Raw genomic sequence first — 20,782 nt, 5'->3', positions numbered from 1 at the left:
CCACTGCATCTCGCAGTGCTATCTTTAGTCCCAGGAAGCAATCTCTTCTTTGCACTCACTGTAGTTCGCCTTAAGAGGCAACTTCCCTTCGCAAGTGTTGGAGCTTTTCATTGCCCAGCTGCAGCTGAGGGATCCCAGCACCAGTAAGCCAGGTCCAAGGGTTTCAAAAACATTTGAAAAAAGTATCGGAAGAGAGGAAGAAGCCCCCGAGCCCAACTCTACAAGCAGCAACCATGTTCCTCACCATATGTCACAGACCACACTGTACAATCATGGTGGAGCAAGCGCATCTAGACTGGCAAGCAACTTGCAACTGCATGCAGATAAGCCACCACCCTCTCTTCAAGCATACAAAGTGAGAGAAGAGTGCAACATCAGCTCTAGTGATTGGCTAGCAGTACCAAGCCTTTGGATTGGCTTCCCTGGGCATTTTATTAGCAGCCTTACCACTTCTTCCATTGCCAGACCATCCCCACAACTTTTAGGTGAAATTATCATCTCTTCCCTCTGGGACCTTGGAGACCCCACAGGTCTGGACTCACCTATGCCACAGCCCCAGTAGGAAACAAACAAGTTTATTTTCCTCCCCCTGTTCTTAGACAAAGGTCTTGAACAGTGAAACATAAAAGTGACACGCTACAGGAAGAGAGTTTTCCCCACAAGGAAGGAAAGCTGCGCTGGACACTTTCCGTGGTATGGTGCCCAGCAAGGTGAAGACCGTTTGACATTTCAGTGTGCCTTTATGAGACAGAAGGAGACTGTCTTAGTATGCTCCAAGGAAAGGAGGGCCACCCTGTTGGTCTCTGCCATGCACACCTCTAACTTCAAGTCATCAGTGATTAAGACAACAGTAATATTCTCTCATCTGCTGTGAAGGTTCAGAACTGGAAAACAAAGTATAGAAGACAATTAAGAATGAAAAGCCAAAAGAGACTAAAGCACCGCATTATGGATTTGATGGCTTCCATCCGTTCCTTTTCAGGTCTCTCCCTTCTCACTAACCCAGCACAAAAGAACAATTCCCCAATAAAGTATTTTACAGCATCCAGCCTGGATGTGTTCAGAGATAAGCCAAGGGGGTGTAATGAAGAGCATGACATTTTAAGGAGGAGGGTGCAAAGAATTATTAGGCAATTAGATTTTGCTGTGCCATATTTTATTTTAATATTAAAGGCCTGTATTTCAATTGTGGGATAAACAACTTCGGCACTTGACAAGAGTTTCTCCCATTGTGCCAAGAGGGGAAGAGGCAGCAGCTGCACAAGAAAAAAAAACCAGGTCAAGTGCTGAGTGATCTGCTTTTAAAAACCTAATTAAAAAGATATAAATTATATACCAACCACGCTCAATAGGTGATTAAAGCCAGAACAGAGAGAGCATGGCCCAGGGCATTTGTTATGCCTTATCCTTCCTGACACCCTCCCCCGTTGTGGCTCAAATGCCATGCATCTTAGTCACACGGTGCCAAGTTGAGGTTAATTCAGCTGCAAGACTGATTACCACCAGCCCAAAAAAGGACATGCTTTTAAATACAACCCCCCTGCTCCTAATAGTGGCTGTAAGACCTGGATGCTGTGCCTACGAACAGATGGAGTATACCAAACCAGACTACTGGTCCACCCATCTCTTTAAGCAGTGGTTCTCCAGATTCTTGGACAGCAAAAGTCTACTAATCAAGGCATTTAGCAATGGAGCCCTTCATACAAGAGATGTGTTTTACCACTGAACTAGTTTGGTGTAGTGGTTAAGAGCATGTGACTCTAATCTGGAGAGCCGGGTTTGATTCCCCACTCCTTCACTTGAAGCCAGCTGGGTGACCTTGGGCTAGTCACAGTTCTCTGGAGCTCTCTCAGTGCCCCCCCCCACCAGCGTGTTTTGCTGTGGAGATAATAACAACATACTTTGTAAACCACTCTGAGTGGGCATTAAGTTGTCCTGAAGGGCGGTATATAAATTGAACGTTATTATTATTATCCACAGCCTCTGCCAGTACAAGGTCAAATGCCACCCCATACCACCCAAGCTAGTACATAGACTTGTGGGGAATTGCTGTACCATTTGATAGGACTACGTAGCACTATGGCTAAGGTACCAAGTTGTAAATTAACAAACTCAGGTCAGAAGTAAGACTTGCCCTTTGGATAGACACAACCACCATCACAGCCTCAACCCCCTCTCCCCCACTCTTGTTTTACAACATATTATATGCACTGTAAAAAACAATGTGACTGTTCCTGCAGTAGTAAAGTTTCTACCAGAGAGCTGCAAGTACTATTAAGCCACCCAAAAATTCTATTGTCCTATATATGTTCCATGCAGTTCCACTTCCTCTAGGGGTGACATTGGGAGGTTTTATCATAAGGAAATTTTATCTTCTAGAACTCATAACTAGAGATGGGCACAAATCGAATTACGACCCCAAAATGACCAAGAAATTGACGATTAGTAAAGGAACAAGACAAGGTTGCCCGTTATCTCCATTGTTGTTCATTTTAGTATTGGAGATTCTGATGATACAAATTCGACAAGATGAGGAAATACGAGGAATAAAAATAAAGGACTATTCATATAAGGTCAGAGCATTTGCAGACGACATAATGTTAATTGTAGAAGACCCACTGGAGAACATGCCAAAAGTGATAGACAAGATCAAGGAGTTTGGAGATTTGGCAGGTTTCTTCATTAACAAAAAGAAGTCAAAGATATTATGCAAAAACATGACTAAGCAGAAACAACAATTGTTAATGGAAACAACGGATTGTGAAGTAACTAGTAAGGTGAAATACTTGGGAGTTGAGCTGACTGCAAAAAATATAGATTTGTTCAAGAATAATTACGAAAAATTATGGACTCAGATAGAGAGAGACTTGATCAAATGGAATAGATTGAACCTGTCATGGTTGGGCAGGATTGCAGCAGTTAAGATGAATGTGTTACCAAGAGTAATGTTTTTGTTACAGACAATACCAATCATCAGAGACTCTAAACAATTTGAAAAATGGCAGAGGAAAATATCAGATTTTGTTTGGGCAGGCAAGAAGCCTCGAGTGAAAGTAAAAGTTTTACAAGATGCAAAGGAGAGAGGCGGAATGCAACTGCCCAATCTGAGACTTTACCATGATGCAATCTGCCTAGTTTGGCTAAAAGAGTGGATGACATTAAAGAATAAGAAACTATTAGCCCTAGAGGGATATAAAAAATTTTTTGGATGGCACGCATACCTATGGCATGACAAAGTAAAGGTCAACTCGATGTTCCTGCATCATTTTGTAAGGAGAAGTCTATTTACAATCTGGAAGAAGTATAGAACTTACCTACAAGAAGGAACCCCCTTGTGGGTGGTTCCATATGAGGTGATAGATCCGAGAGCTGTGGATAATGAACAACAATGTTTAACGTACAAAGAAATAACTAAGATTGAAGTATCTAAACTTAGAATAAAGACGCAAGAGGAACTATCACCTAACTATGATTGGTTTCAGTATAGACAGATTAGAGACTTATACAACTCAGACTTTGCAAAAGGGGGCATACGAACAGAGAACTCGGAACTAGAGCAGACCCTTCTTAAAGAAGACAAGAAAAGAATATCCAAGGTATACCAAGTATTGCTGAAATGGTATACTGAGGATGAGATAGTTAAAACACAGATGGTGAAATGGGCTATAAATTTCAATAAAGAAATAACAATGGAGGCATGGGAATACTTGTGGAAAACTACAATGAAGACAACGACATGCATTAATATTAAAGAGAACATTTTCAAAATGATCTATCGTTGGTACATGACACCAAAGAAGATTGCGCTAGGGAACTTGAATACTTCTAATAAATGCTGGAAATGTAAGAAACATGAGGGCTCCCTCTATCATATGTGGTGGTCGTGTGAGGTAGCTAGGCAGTTCTGGGGGGAAATAATAAGAGAAATGAGTGAAATTTTACAGTTTCAAATAAATAAGAACCCAGAACTCCTGCTGCTAAACTTGGGAATGGAGGGAATTCCAGCCCATCATAGGACGTTGATTTTTTATATGACTGCAGCAGCTAGACTTTTGTATGCGCAGAAATGGAAAGTACAAGAAGTACCAACTATTGAAGATTGGATCTACAAATTGCTGTATATGGCTGAAATGGACAAGATGACAAGAAAACTGAGAGATCTGGACTCAGGGCAGTTCAACACAGACTGGGAGAAGCTGAAACAATACCTGGAGAAGAAATGGGAGGTGGGAGGAAAACTGTGGCAGTTTGAGAACTACTGAAATATAATAAAAGTATAAAAGAGAGGGGTGACTTTACCGGGGGAGGAAGAGAAATGTGAATTTATAAGCAGTTAGATTAATTGATTGAGATATATATAGATATGTATAGGTCAACTGATAGAGAACAATTAATGATAAGGTTTAAACATGAGGATTGACTAACTAACAATATTTTCTTTCTTTGACAAGATTTATATGTACCAAACTGAATGTATAGAAGAGTTAAATTGATTGAGTATCTGAGGAGTTATATAGAATTACCATAAAAAGTTGAAATGAGCAATATATAGAGAACAAATCAAATTGTTTGATTTAAATGTGGGAAATTTTTATGGTTTATGATATATAGGTTTATATAGAATTATTCAAAATTGGAAAATGGGATAAATTGTTTATCTAAAGACGTATAGTTTGGGTGTATAATAAGTAAAGGAGTTAAAGATGTACTGCTTAACATAATGGAGAATGTATATCTGTTTTAGACAGAGGAATTTAATAGAAGTAAGGGAAAAGGGACAGAGGGTGGGAAAGCTGTTGGAAGTCAACAAAAGGGGGGGAAAGGGAGGGGGTTAGAAACGAAAAATTAGGGGAAAATTGATTGTAATGTAAAAATAAAAATGTTCTAACCCAATAAAAAAATTTTCAAAAAAAAAAGAATTACGACCCCAAAAAATGCACAAACCAGGCCGGTTCATGGTTCGTGAACCAGTGGTTTGTGGAAGCTCATTTCCACAAACTGGTCTACTGGTTCGTTTGGGTCATATTAAAGAGGCAGTTTAAATGGCCATTTCCCCAGGGAGATGGCCATATAAACTTTTCCTGCTGCTTGTAAGCGGCAGGGCCCTTTAAACTATCAGCTAGCAGGCGGCAGGGGGGATTCTCCCTCGCTGCCTGCCAGCTGATAGTTTAAAGGGACCTGCCACTTACAAGCAGAAGGGCCCTTTAAACTGCCCAAACCCCAGACCCCACCTTCACCCCCACCCACCCCACCCCTGCCCCAGTCCCACACTTACCTTGCCCTGCAGGCCCGTGGCATCCTCCTTCTCCTCCAACAAGGGGCAGGAAGGCTGTTTTTGGCCTCTTCCACCGCTGCGTGGGCCCGCAGGGCAGCAAAGGAAGCCAAAAACGGCCTTCCCGCCCCTCAAATGGCTGCAGCAGTGGTGGAAGAGGCCAAAAAGGAGGGGGAGGATGCCACAGGCCCGCAGGGCAAGGTAAGTGTGGGGCTGGGGCAGGGGGGGCTGGGGTTTGGGCAGTTTAAAGGGCCCTGCCACTTGCAAGGCAGGAAAGGGCTCTTTAAACTGTCAAATGCCCATTTCCCTGCCGTTGCTAAGCGGCCGCAAAGGGGCATTTATACCCCACGAACAATGAACTGGTTCGTAAACTTGCCCCAGTTCGTGCCAGTTCGTGGTTCCTGTGGTTCAGGGTTTTTTTTGTAGTTCGTGCCCATCTCTACTCATAACACACACAATATATAGTCCATTATCTATTACATTTCCTTTTACAGCAAAAGGCATGTTTATGAACTCACAGGACATTTAACCGACTATTTTTGTACATGTTTACCATATAGAAAATGAACCCAACATTCTGTTAAAATTATTCACAATGTCCACCCATCTATATATCATGCCTATATTTGATACAGAGAAGTCTTGTGGTAACTTCAGAATAAAATCAAAGCCTACTCCTCTCCTATTATTTACTTCATTTATAGTCTGTCATTCTTGCAGAGACTGAAGGCAGATTACAAAAAAGCAATACAAAGTAATGAATACAATAATGCAACAAAAACAATACATAGCAGGTTTAATAAAAACTGCTTTAAAAGATTTCACAGACATTATAACTACAACTGTCATCTCATTCTAAAAACATTCTTCCTTTGAGTAACACAGAATGATAATAACAACAATATTCAATTTATATATCACCCTTCAGGACAACTTAATGTCCATTCAGAGTGGTTTGCAAAGTGTGTTATTATCATCATCATCATCACAACAATTACCCTGTGAGGTGGGTGGAGGTGAGAGAGCTCTGAGAGAGCTGTGACTGACCCAGGGTCACCCAACTAGCTTCAAGTGGAAGAATAGTGAAATCAATCCTGCCTCTCCAGATTAGAGTCCTGCTGCTCTTAACCATTTCACTAAACTGGCTCCCAACACAGATTATTAGGCAGAAAAAATCATTTTACTTATGTAATCCAGCACATTTAGCCAAAAAGTTTCTGCTTGCAAGACTAAACCAAGATAAAGAATACAAAGCTGTAATACAAACGGTCTTTTTATATCCTGGACTTTCAAGAGCACTTGATTCTAACAAAAAGGTCACGAGTCTACCAATCTCCCCCATGAGGGGCTTAACTAGACATGATGTGGTTTCTGCATGCATATATTCATACATAATATTCCTGTATGGATATATATTCATTCGTTTTCCCATTCAGTAAAGGGCCTCAGAGAACAGAAATCAGATTAGACAGTGTTCAGATTAAAAGGACACCAGAAATACCCGGACTTGCCTAGCTACTGTTATAAGACTCCTGTGGGGGCATGATTTGGCCCTTTGACTGATTCCCACCCCCACCCCCTGCATCTCTGAGGCTATGTGCCTACCCGGCGAGGGCAGTTTTAGTCTCTAACTCTTCAGCAATGTGGAGATTGCTATAACCCCAAGTAAGCTTTCTTTAGCCAGATGGCTGGCGGCCTACCCTCATCTTCACACACACTCCAGAAATATACACGTTTTAATCAGGTACTCAAAATATTTTGAGGAGTCACAAGTTGCCTCACGGTCTGCCCACAGAGTATATGGTAGAAATGCTAGGATCCAGAGAAACCTAGGGCAACACCTTGAACTCCAGGAGAGGGTCCAACTTAAATGACCACCATGATCCAGAATAAAGAAGGGATGAATTCCTGAGCTAGGCTCTTGACTTCAAATATGTAGAAGGGGAAACAAAAGCAATGAAAATATTGCTGAAGCTTCTTTTTTTGGAATTTAGGCAGGTGGGCAGATAAGTTCCAGCAAAGAACAAGCTAAGGCCTTTGTTATTTTTACGACAAGGAGAAGAAACTGGTGCAGAGATTTAACTGGCCATAGGGAGTTTGATTGTTGTAAGTTAAATTCCCCTGTGCATCAGTAGCACCTGGTGGCATTCATCTTCTCCTTTGCTATTCACCCTTTGGAAAGATTCTTGAGTGAGCCAACCATGAGGGAATATTTCCCTTTCTGGACCAACCCCTCACAAACATTGTGTAGAGAACACAAGAAGAGGGTCACTATGGCAGGAAAATGCCTACCTACTTCTCAAAATCTGTACAAGGCAACTGGGAGCGCGGCTGCGGTGTGAGAGGCTAAAACTGAGGAGAGTTAGAAGTGATACTTGTGGATTGCATATCTTGCCCCCAATAGTTTAAGTACTGAAGGGGAGCTAAACCCTGGCCCACCCTCCCCCCACCTACTTTAGCTATTAGAACAAGCCAGTATGGGGCTTTATCATAACCCGCTTTGCTTCACATAACAAGGCTTTGCTTCACTCACCAGCATGCTCCATTTTCTGTAACAGAAAGGACTACCAACTCCAGACTGCAGAATTCCTGGACACTTGCGGGGGTGGAGCTTGGTGAGGGATCTCAGCTAGGTATAAAGCCACAGAATTCACCCTCCAAAGCATAGAGAGTTGCTATAGCATAGTGGTTAAGTGGCTGGGCTCTGAGCCAGCACTCTGCTAGTTTGATTTCCACTACTGCCATGATCTCTCCAGGTAGCCCTGGATAAGCCACTCCTCTCAGCTTCAACTCCCCAGCTGTATCATGGGGATAATAACACTGACTTCATTAACCACTCTGAATGTGGCGCTAAGCTGTCCAGAGGAGCAGTATATAAACACACAGTTATCATTTTATCCTCACATCAACCCTGTGAGGTAGGTCTGGCTGAGTGTACAACAGGCCCAAAGTCACAAAGCAAGCTTCCACATCGGAGTGGAGATTTTATGTATTACTGTCATCTTACAATTTTTTTAACTGTTAAAATGGGCCTCTTTCAAAACTCTCTATAAACAAATTACTTCAGAGGTCTCTGAGGACCTACACATATACATACAGCCATCCCATTCTCCTGCCATCCTTTGTTTTTATTTTGTATTAAAGATGCAAAGTGTTCTTGTGTTGGCTGCACTCCTCTATTGAAATGGAGGACGGCAAGGTTAATTTTAGCAGAGACTCAATTCCTCACATTTTCAATTGCTATCAGGGCAAAAAATACAAAACACCACCTCCACTTTTGGCTGCTTGCAATTTGATCTAAATTATCCCTTGGAAAATATAGATAAGCTAGGTGTACACTGAGGAATCCAGATCCTTTGACAGTTCATCTGCAATTGCTGATAAAATGTTTTAAATGGCCAGATACTGTCAAGAGACTGTGTAAACATCCAAGATAGGTTTTGCAGATAGGCAGCCATAAAGAACGCATTTCCAATTTATAGGGGTCTATTGCTTCCATATATTTTAATCAGGCACATAAATACCTACACTTCCTAAAGCCATGGGAAGAGGAGAAAATGCTGCTCACAAGAAAGCACTTTGGGATGCTGTTGAAATTAATCCCTTGGCAGAGGAGACAACCCTAAATGGTCACAGTGTAAAGCAATTGCCTGGAGCAGGTTGCTATAGCTGAAGTTCTGCTCCTGCTCCCACTCTCTCTACTATCAAGAGAGCAACTTGCAAGCCTGAAATAATTAAGAGCAGAAAACTCAATTACCCAGCAAACTAAAAGACCTTAAACTGCCGTGCTGAGCTAAATGGAAAACAAAGTAAGGGCCCACACAGCATCATTAGCACTGGCTCAGAAAACATACACACACACAAGCTGCCTGTCCAGCCTCAAATGATCATTTCAGCTTCCTCAACAGACACACACAGCACTTTTAACTCACCCCTCTTTCTGAAAGTCTTGCTTCTTTGCAACAAAATAGTGAAGGTTAATCTTTTCTATTTTCCAAGAGCGCATCTATATTTGCCTCTATTACAGAGAAGGGACTGAAGGTACAGGAAACCCAACTCCATTACAGAAGTTGGGAGAGAAAGAAAATCTAACGGCCGAGTCGTTTCTGCAGCAAGCTCTAACCGTAACTCCCTGTTGGGATAGATGGGATTTTTTGGCCTTAAGAGTTCTCGAGACAGACCCAATTGCCTTTAATTAGGAGCCTCATACACAGAGAACCAACGGAAAAAACCTAATCGTAATGAAATTCAAGGCAGGACTATTGAAGTATTGACAAATAATGAAATCAAGTGGACCTCAAGTTTCTGAGGGGTCACCACTGTTGTGAAGTTGCTGCACAGCCCTTGGGCAAGTCACTTTTTCACAGGGTGAGGGCACACCTCTACAACAGGATTAAGGTTCTCATAGAAAGGGTAGGAAAAGCACATTTAACTAGCAGGAGGCATGTTTTCAAAGGGTTACCCACAACAAAACAATACATCCAGCAGAGCTTGCATCAAAAATTGGGCATGAAGTCTGTAGTTACGTTAACTCCTGCAAACTTACTAACATGTCTGCGTTAACTTCTTAAGTAGGGGGTAAGGCACTTCTCCCAAGGGGAGATTTGTTCCCTCTGCTTCTGGTGGGTTAACATTTATTTTCTTCACTTCATTTATACCTTGCCAATCCCCCAATGAGGGCCGAAAGTGTTTTACATTGTTCTCTCCTCCATTTTATCCATATAGCCCCATGGTTAGACTGAGTGACAGCAGCTCAAGGTCACCCAACAAGCTTCCGTGACAGAGTGGGAATTCAAACCTAGGTCTCTCTGATTCTGGACTGACACTCTAGATGCTACACCACAAGCACCAGCTTCAAGCCTTTACTTAAAATATTCTCTCAGCTCTCTTGAAGAGGTCAGAACTTTAAACAAAAGCATAGTTTTCAAAAGTACAACCAAAGCACCTTCTTACTTCTGCTTCAGAAGCATCCCTCAGGGCTACCAAAAGAGACCACCCCACCCCCCCATCCTAGGGAACAGTATTTATTTTGGTTTAGAACTCCAAGCTGGAAGTGCATTTCATGTGCGAGCGCCAAGCCCAGCTTTCTATTCTGTACCAGATTACAAGGCACTCAGGTTCTTCCAAGCAAGCTTGTTTGAAGCTCACAAGCAGACAAATTTCAGCAAACCTGTTGTCCCTGCAAGTAGTGAATGGGAAGAAAAAGTAGCCAGCCAGATGACTGCTCTAACATGACAGTTGAAGGCGGGAGAGAAAGAAGCGAGAAAGCAATAAAGTGGAAGCCTGGCGACCCTTCCAGAATGAGGCTTCCCTGATTACAGAGATTTATGTAGTCAGTGCTGGAAAGTAGATGATCATTCAGGTGTAATTACTCTGCAGAGATATCTCGGATGGGCCTGTTCCAAGAGGGATAAGCATGCAGCCATTGCTTTCATTCCAGCAACGGAGTATACTGTTCAGCAAATAAAAGCACTGCCAGAGTAACATATGGAGAAGTTTCAGCAGCACATGACCATCACCAAATAACCACGTTTACCTAAAAATCCCCCATCTCAATTTTTTGCAGCTGCCGAGATGGTGAAAGCTACTTTGCTTGCCAACATCTGTGTTTAGTGGTTACAGCATACACCTTATCTAGCTCATCTGCCATATGCAAAATGTACTCTTTAGGCCAATTCCTTGTACTCTTTTGGCCAATTCCTCATTCTTTAACAGGGAGAGTCTTCAGCACCAGGAAGAGACAAAGTCAACAAGTCACATTAACCAGTCCTAAAAACGCACAGGTTGAGTGTTCCGAGGCAGTCAACCACACCCCTAGGCCTTCCTGAAGTCTTTGCAACAATGTAGTAAGCCCTTCAATACCGGCACACAGAATAGTCATATGTAGAGGCGGGCATGAACTGGGAAAATGGTGGTTTGTTGCAGTTCATGGTTCGTCACATTTCACGAACCGCTATGAACTTGCCCAGATCACAAACCTGTTTGTTTGGTTCATCATTTCCGGGGCTGCAGAAGTCTGCAGAAAGCCCATCCCCTCCATTGCCTAGGTAGCAGATTGATTGGTGCCAGGCTGCCTACAGTGACAAACCAAAAAACAAACCATACAAACTGCTCTAAAAACCATAGTGGTTTGTCAGAAATGAGCTCTAACAGACCACTGGTTTGCAAACCAAAAACAGTCCCGGTTAGTGATTAACTTTGGTTCATATTTCAGTTCGTGCCCATCTCTAGTCAGATGTCCACTGCAACATACACCTGACAATTCGCACAGACACCTTCAACTCATTCCTACACCGAGTTGCGTCCAAACAGCTTTTCTACTGTGGCTGTTGTGGGTTTTCCGGGCTGTATTGCCGTGGTCTTGGCAATACAGCCCGGAAAACCCACAACAGCCATCGTTCTCCAGCCGTGAAAGCCTTCGACAATACAGCTTTTCTACTGCTATAAAAGGAAGTTATGCTGGGGATGAAAGGACTTGCATGCACAAAAGCCATGTGGAATGGCAGCTTTACTAAAGAGGAAACTTGGGCAAGACTGAGCAAAAAGCTGGCTGGATCCGGCCCATTGTGTTTTATTTGATTTATTGTTAACTGCCCCATATACCCTTTTGAGAACAGAAAGCCAGATGACAAATTTGTTGAACACATACATACACATTCACACCTTCAAAGTAATTCCTTAATAGGATAACAGTCCTTGAAACTGTTCACCTTGTTCGGGTCAAGTACCTCTGAGCATGCACAGACTGCACTTCCTACCAGCACACCCATTCTTTGAGGCATGGGATTAGGGAACAAGGCAACCATATGTAACTTCTAGAAGACCTGAGTAGCTCAAAGCTCCATAGAGCAGAGGATGGACTACAGGTGAGTCTCCTAGACCTTCCCTTTGGAAGTTAGTTAACTGCAAGGGTTTTTCTTCTTTCAATTGAATGCAAGCAATCAGGATTCATCTTATAATTTCTTCATTAGCATAGATAGTGCTAGAAGCATTATGCACCCAATTAGTTCCACATACCCCAATCCACCAAAAAAAAAACCAGTCTACTTGCAGATCTGCCTGAGATGTTGTGTCACTCAATGGCTTCTATCTTCAAACCAATAAAGCAACTAATTAAGGTACAATGCACACATACATTTCCTATGGTTCACAAGATGATTGCACATTCAAGATTCTAATAAAGCCATGGTTCCGTCTGTCAAGCAAAGCACTACCTGCCTCTCTGGGAGACTAAGAAGGCTGCTTCCATCTCTAGAAGCAAAAGGGTGGAGAAATACCTCCACCAAAGTTAATCCAAGTCATACTTTGGAAAACTGTCATCTGGTTTGTAGACAACTTTTACCTACGGTTTAGCTATTCAAACAAATGTTTAGTTACAGTTTGTTTTCCTTAATCCTGGCCAAAAAATAGGTTTGCACAGAGCTAAAGAAGCAGTACTTTAACTTTATGCTTGCAAAAAAAAAATTCTCCATCGCACCTTAACTCACTGTGTTCATTGCTGCTTCTCTTTGTACCACCAATTTGCTATTCTCAGTATGAGCTCACTTAAACCCCACTTCAAAGAATGTACTGGATTTGCAAGTGAACTGTCATGTGCAAAGTGGATTACATCAAGTGCATACAGATTAAATTTAGTAAAAAAAAAATAGAAAGAAAGATGCCACCAAAATAAGTGCATAAAAATAGTCAATGGAGACAGATGATGCCTAGCAAAGAATCGTCCTTTATTTTCCAACATGGACAGCTAGCAAATCCCATGGACAACCTACCTGAGAAAGCTACAGCAAGTATAAGCAGGTGCCTAATACACAACTTCAGAGCACCTGCCCTAGGGTAAGACAGATACATTCCTCCACACAGTGCCCTGCCATTATATATGCACAGAGTCAAAATTCTTAGCATTTGTCATGCAGAATGGGTACTAACCTACCAGGAAAACTACATCTAGGCCAGGGACAGACAATCTTTTTTTGGTGCAAGTGCCAAAAAATTGCAACATCTAAACAAAATGGGAGGGGGGAAATGACGGCTGTAGTTGACTAACCAAGTTTGAAGCAAACCAAGCCCCAGTGGCACTGCCAACATCTCTCCTTAGACCCAGCTGGTAGCTATGCAGGTCTGAGAGGTGATGACAGACACCAGCCACGCCTGTTGCCTTCTCCTGCATCACTGGCCCCAGAAATGCTGCCAGTGCATTGGCTGCTCAGGCGGAGATCTGCCTCTGGGTGCCAAGCAAACGACCTGGTGGACCACACTGTCAGCACACACACTGTGGCTTGGCTACACCTGCTCTAGGCCTTCCCTTTAGAGCCTTGGTTAGATTGTTTGCAACATAGTGACAGCCATCTGCTTAGCTCACTTATGACAAGTAACAATCATCTCAGGTAGCGAGGCAGGAGAGACTTAACCTTTTATACCTGCCTGTTGTTTCTTTCGAGCTGTTAAGAGTGTCACAGGTGATTAACTGGCTAGCTGAAATCTTCTTGGAGAAGATAATTCTAGAGGGGTAGCTGTGACACTCTACTGCAGCAAAAGAAAGCAGAGCAACAACCAACCTGATCAAATGCCAGGCTCAGATGCACAAAGTATTACATTCAGCTGGCACTGAGAATCTCGGCTATAAACAGCAGAGGGGAGCATGCAAGCTATAAGATAAGTCAGAAAATCCATTTTCTTAACACATTACATTCTAGAGTACAGGTAAGAATGAGGTCAAGCCAAGAGAGAAAATCTGAATTGGCTAAAAACCACTCCCAGCAGTTGATTTGGGATCTAGCAACTTTTCAGGACTTGGGTTACCCTTCCGTGAAAGGCCAGAATGTCATTTGATGACGAACACGCAGCCTTTTCCAAACAAGTCCCTTCAACCACTCTCCCCCCCACCAGCCCACTTCTATGCCCCCAACTAAACTTGTGGTCCAGCAGGAATTTCAACTTGGGTCTCCTGCAGCTGAACCCAAAAGAGCATCCTACAGCTGCCTGCCTAAGCTTCCCGACAAGATTATACATATTTTATACAGGTATCTTACAGGCATGCAATGAGAGAACAGGCCAGGACTTGCCTAATGGTCCATTAGGTCTGCATTGGAGCATTCGGAATGCATTTATGACAGCCCATAATAAAGGCCTCATTGTGTGTGCACACACATCTTTGCACATTTTCAATTGATTGTTATGTCTAGACCATACTGGCTCCCCAGGGCAGCAGTAAAACTCTTGCACAAGTGCCTGCATGGAGCCAAAGGACTATTTTATGCCTTTAGCATAAAGGAAATGGAGGGAACTTCCTAGAATAGGGTTGCCAGATTCTCACCCAGAGACAGTGCCTTTAACTTGAAAGGCAACAAAAACAGTTTGTCAGCACTGCTCCTTTTGTCCATCTCTCCAACACATTTATAAAGGAAAGCAGCCCAAAGCCCACCTCCTCTCCAACCTGGTAGAGGCCAGGGGGTTTAATATGTCAAAGCAGCACTTGGACAAAAGTAGTATCAGCACCACTAAAAAGGATGGAAGAGGAGAAGACTTATGCAGTGACATCTGGGGGTCATTGCATAAGGTGCTTATTGCACCTTCTCAGTTAAGCATACAAGCTGCAAACCAGAAAGCCCTCAGTTTGAACCTGGGCTATACATGCACTAGGTAGAGGCCAGGAAAATGATGGCTTCCCCTCTGGATGTTGCAAGGAAGGAGGAATCATTTGCACTTCAAATGAACTACTTAAAATTATTTTAAGAAGTACAGCAGCCTCACCACCCTTTGCATCGAGCCACTAGTGGTGACAGTGAAGCAATAGGCAAAGGTTTGGGCACTGCAAGCAGAAGCACCACCTCTCCTGGCAAATTCAAATTCCCAAGGACAAGCAAACCTTCCTCTGCTGACAGAAACCACTGACTTATCAACTCTGCTGCTCCTACAGTCAAGGCTCCAGAATGGGCTGCTGGGAGATGGTGGGTGAGGTGAATTGCTAGCCTTCACCCTGGAAGGTTACCCTTGGCTGCCCCTTAAGACTCTCAGTCCAAAGGTCTTTCCATCACCCACTACTTTGCTTTGTAATCACACTAACCAAGGCTTTTATTTTTGACCCTGTTCAAAAATCAATTACAGATGCGTTTTTAAGCCAGCCTTTTCAAGCGAAAGCATTAGGACCTGAGCGGTCACTTTTAAAAGCTGGAAATTACAGGGCTGCCTCATCCCCTCAGACATATTGAAGGAGGTTCAAACAGTGACCAAACTAAGTGACAACCCCAAAGTGTTTCACAGGCCTAGTTGGCCTGCAGTTCCTCCTTGCCAACCATTTCGCTCTTACAATATTAATGAACCTCCTCCGTGCTTTTTCTGCAATGTTTATCTCCTTGCCAGCCATCTATTCTCTCACACAACCCCAGATCTCTTTCCAACGCTTGTCAGCAACGATGCAGTGTAAATTGTATATCCAGTGAAAGCTCTAGGAAAAAGCTATTTCCCCCTACAGAGTTTGCAAACTCCTGCTGGGAAATCAAAGTAATCTATTACAACACATTGTTCCCTGGCCAGGAAAGAATTTCACAGGTTTCCATCCCTTCCACCAGCAAATAAAGCAATAGGGACAATGTGGAGAAACTTCTCAGAGATTCTCCTTCCATGCTCCCAGACGGAGCAACAGTCAGCATGCACAAATAAATATTCAAGAATTTTCCTATATTTTCTAGTTTCAGGTGGGTAGCTGTATTGATCTGCAGTAGAAGAGTAAGATTCAAGTCCAGCTGTACCTTAAAGACCAACTAGATTTCTAAAGTATGAGCTTTTGACAGTCAAAGGTCTGATGAAGGGAGCTTTGACTCTCAAAAGCTCATATTCTAAAAACCTAGTTGGTCTCTAAAGTACAACTAGACACGAATCTGACTCTTCTACTGTAGACCAATACAGCTACCCACCTGAAACTACCTAGAAAAAATAGGAAACCTTACTCTTGTATATTTGGTCTTTAAGGTGCAACTGGACTCACATTCTGCTCTTCTAGGGACTGTTGGTAAAGTGTTTTAAGAAACAGATAAAAGCATCTGAAACAATCTCTGCTGCAGTACATCAAGTACCAAGAGGTCCAGTGGGAGATCAAGGACTCCTCCTCACTTATGTTTTGAAACTGGGTCCAATAGACAAAGCTGGATTACACTAGAGTAATATTTATTTCATTTATATCTCACCTTTCCTTCTAGTGGGGACCCAAAGTGGCTTCCATAATTCTCCAATCCTCCACATTTTATTGTCACAACAACCCTGTGAGGTTGCTTAGGCTGATAAAACTGATGCCTGGTCTCCCAACAAGTTTCCATGGCACAGTAGGGATCCAAACCTGGGTCTCCCATATCCTAGTCTGACTATCTAACCACAACACATACTCTACATATCAAAAGCAGTCAAAGCACTTCACATATATGATGTAACCATTTTACAGCAACCCTGTAAGGTAGGCCAGCAGTATTTCCCCCTACCCACCCACCCATATTACAGATAAATGGCTGAGGCTGTGTCACCTCAGGCCAATCAGTCTTATGCACCAGAGGGGCCAAGAAGCTACTCTGCCTGGAGAATGCTCAGTCCTTCCTAAAGCACCGAAGCTATGCATGCTTACTTGAGAACAGTCCCATTGAACTCAGTGGGGCTTACCTCCAAATAGCTCACACAAGGTGTGAACTCTAATGAGGTCACTGCAGTGTATGAAACATTCCTAAAAGCAGCCAGCAAGACATCTGTAGCACCAGATAAAGCCCCTAGCAAACCTCCTTCTCCACTCCAGAAGCCAATAAGAAAGCAACATAAAGCAGAAACTCCAAGATCACTGCCCCCTAGTGACATGCACAGCCACACTCCAAAGCAGTAGTTGTGGTGCCTGCTTATTAGTCCACTGGGAACCCCCAACAGCGAAAGAATTGCTTCCAGAGCAGAGCAAGTACAAGCTCCTATCCTGTAGAAGATCAGGGGGGGAGGGGGTGCAACCTGACCCTCTACTCTTAAGCAAAATATTCAGACTTCACATAAACTACAACCTTGCTCCAAAGAGGAAAAGCTGCCAGGGCCTTCCTAGTCTCCCTCAAAGACCCTCTCTATAAAAACACAACCAGAAGCAACTGCAGAAGTTGTACAGCCGTATTGAACTTTGGAGAGTGACAACCGAATCCAAAGACTACAGATCAAAAAGCAGCTTTGAAAACAAGATTAAATACTGGCAAGGGAAGAGCTTTCAAACGTTCTCAACCACCGCATGCTTGCAAATGTATTGCTTTCTCTTGCCTATGCTTATTTCTGAAGACAATACAGAGAAGCTGGGGGAACAAAGGGAGAAGAAAAAAGGGGGCACCTATGTTATAGTATCAGGGGCAGCATATCTGGGCTAACTTTTTTCAAATAATTTGTACAGCTACCATCTCAGATCAGAAAGTTTTATTTGGGTGCTTTGTTCAGCATATATATATGTTTTCATCAGAAACCCCCAAATGCATCTCTCGAAGTGTCTGAGCACAAGGCAGCACCTCCTATTCTAGAAAGGACTCGCCCAGCCACTGTGTTCAGAACACTCCCAATTCAACCCCGGGGGGCCTGCCTACCGCTCTGCACCCTAGTTCAGCAGTTACACAGCTAGGCTGGCAGCATTCTAATATTTTTACACCACATGCATGCAACATCTTCTGCTCTCCAGAGCACCTCCTTATAAGAAACATGCTCTCCAACAGCTCAGAGAAATACACGGCGTGCATCAATGACCGTAAACCACAGTAGTCAAATAGAACCTCCATGCACAGTAACAGGGTATCACAGAACGTCAGATGAAAGAGACAAAGGAAAGCTATCACCATCCTGTCCCGCCTGAGCAGGACCACGGTTGGAAACAAGACCGTGGGCTGAACGCACCTGGGAGAGGTCACGTTTAGATCACAGATAAAACAGCCTCAAAACAGCTTTTAGAGCTTCAGCCGAGTCCCAGAAACGGTGCCAGGATTTGTGCCTTAGCCCAGAAGCCTGTGCTTCACTATTCCAGGAAGCCTTAAGGTCGCTCACGCCAGAATCTAGACCGAGGGACACGAAACTTCCAGGCAGGCGTGAACAGTTTCAGACATCAAGCAGTGCCTTACTTCCCTGCTCGAGTTAGCAGCGCGCCCACAGCCTGAACGCCCCAATGGTACTTATTCTCCCACAAGTCGGAAAAGAACGAACTTTACCAGACCGAGAGAGCCCACCAGGAAGCCCGACTGAGTATTGCATTACGTCAAGCAGGAGGAACAAAGCTCGGCGACTTACGGCTTTCACAGAACTCTTCGCCGGCTTCCAAAAAAGGTCAAAGCAGCACGTAGCAGCACCTGAGAACCCCCCCACACACACACACCTTAACCAGCCAACACCCACCCCCAGCTCTAGCCGCTCACCTGCGCCCGGACTCTCGGGCATCCACTTCGCCCCGGGCTGGACCGCCTGAAACGCGGCACGGACGCGCTGACAAGCAGACTCCGACCGGACGCTCAGCAGAACGGCGACCGAGAGCAGCGCGCAAAGGCGCAAAGCCGCTCTGCCGGCCATCCCTCCGCGGGCTCTACTGCCTGTCCCGGGCGTGCATTCCCAGCCGGCACGGCGCGATCTGCTCCGACCCGCTCCCTCCGCTCAGCGTCCGAGACCCGCAGCGCCACCACCCACAGAACAGGCAGCCTGGCCGAGGCGCGCAGCAGCCACCAGGGCGCACCGCAGCTCAAGAGGGGCCCGCGCCGCGCTGATTGGCCCAGTCCGGCCGCCGCCGTGACTGGCTCGCTGCAAACTTTCCCCGCCTCCCATTGGCTCCGGCCGGGCGGAGAAACTCTGGCCCTCCGGCGTTTTACCTGGCGGCTCCTCTCGGAGGGGAGCTGCTGCTTCACGGCTTGCGCTTTAAGGGGTTAGAGGAGCCGGTAAAGTGGACACAGAAACATACACACGCGCGCCCTTGCCGTGCAACCAAATAAGATGAAAACCGAGAGTAGAAGCAGCGAACGCTGCCAATTCCCCAGCCCTGCTCCTATGTCTTTAAGAACAAAATTCTTAGGAACGAAGTCGCAGCTGAAGCTATTTCGTGTAGGGAAGGCTTACACAATCACCTGCTAATCGGTTTCAGGCTGTAGCTCTGTTGTAGTAGAAGAGCAAGATTCGAGTCGTACCCTGGAAATTTCGTTGGTCTTTAAGGTTTTTGGACGTTAGCAGAGTTAATGCAAATATTGCACATTGGAATTAATTAGAACAGACACACACCCCAGTGTAGTTCTGTAAGAATACTAAAGGATATAAAATAGCATTACATTAGATGAAAAATAATAAATTGCTAAACTGCCTACATCTTGCTAGAAAAGTGAGAGACTAAGAAAGCAACTGAGACAAAGAGCAATAAAACTTCAGTGTAAAACATCACTTAATTCCCGCCCCCCAATAAACAGGTTGCCCATTAGAAAATCCTAATTCTACTTCATTATGCTTAGAGACTCCCTTTTCTATAGCGGGAATCCAAATTCGAGGCCTAAGTGGTTACATAAAAATAAGTTTACTAAGGAACACAAATAGTTTAATTCTTTCATGACTGAAATGGAAACACTTGCTAAAATCCCAACCAAGGTGCTACCGGACCCACATCTTGCTCTGCAAATTACAGAGATTGGAGGTAGCTGCACTGGGCCAAAGAAGCCTGGGCTTTTGTTTCTGCTAATTATTAGGGTGCGAACTGCCCTTAAAGGGGCAGCTACAAAGGCTGCCCCCACCCCCTAGAAAAACAACATTAAAATTGAAGCAGGGGCAGGGGTGGATCTACTATGAAACTAATGAAGTTTAAGCTTCAGGGCCCCTAATCCTCAAGGGACCCTGAAGCAACTTTTTTTTTTAATAAGTGACTTTTTCAACAAAATTGATGGCGTTTTTTTAAAGTGTTTGTTATTAAAATAAGGCTATTTTAGTTACAGAATCATAAGCCAATGGGTTGAAGTACTTAACATCGACCTTAGAATATGCTCTAATACCCATTTCATATGGCCTCAAAATGTTCTTGTAATTGGTCAAATTTCAAAATTTTCTCAGGGAGCTTGCAGCATGTGAACCCCCAGCTGTATGGGCTCGCTGAGCTCACCAGAATCTATTCATAGCCTACATTTTGGCAGCTGGATCCTCAAAGCCTTTGTTGGTGCACAGCTTAATAGTGCTACAGCTCAGCCCTTAGCCAATCAGAACCATAAAAAGACATCTGAATTCTCAATTCAGGCTGCACTAGTCTTGCTTGTGCATTTTAACACCAAAAATTAGATTTTCACCTCTTTATCCTAATGAGCCCCGCCCCCTCCGATGACTTTCTAGAAAACGAACCAATACTTTTTTCCCATGCATTGATGCTGGGTTGTGTGACCACCTCATTCTCTGCCATTTGGGCCTTGAGGTCCTTGCAAGGGCAGCAAGGCTATTTGGACCTTGCTGGATGTTGCCCTATTGTTGCTGGTTGAGAAGCGGCACCCATAACAGTTCAAGCTTCAGGAT

The 20,782-nt window shown here is 43.9% G+C and overlaps 1 protein-coding gene across 1 annotated transcript in view; it reads right to left on the bottom strand.

The window, feature by feature from the left end:
* Positions 1 to 18,823, bottom strand: part of GPC3 (glypican 3) — a 313,638-nt gene extending 294,815 nt beyond the window's left edge. The window contains exon 1 of the mRNA XM_054995835.1: positions 18,673 to 18,823. Coding sequence (XP_054851810.1) covers positions 18,673 to 18,823 — 151 coding nt within the window. The remainder of the gene's footprint in view (positions 1 to 18,672) is intronic.
* Positions 18,824 to 20,782: the final 1,959 nt, after the last annotated feature.

The sequence above is a fragment of the Eublepharis macularius genome, chromosome 13 (genome assembly GCF_028583425.1).
Source record: "Eublepharis macularius isolate TG4126 chromosome 13, MPM_Emac_v1.0, whole genome shotgun sequence".
Classification (NCBI taxonomy): domain Eukaryota; kingdom Metazoa; phylum Chordata; class Lepidosauria; order Squamata; family Eublepharidae; genus Eublepharis; species Eublepharis macularius.
The sequence above is the reverse complement of the archived record's forward strand: the minus strand, read 5'-3'. Positions and strand labels throughout refer to the sequence as shown.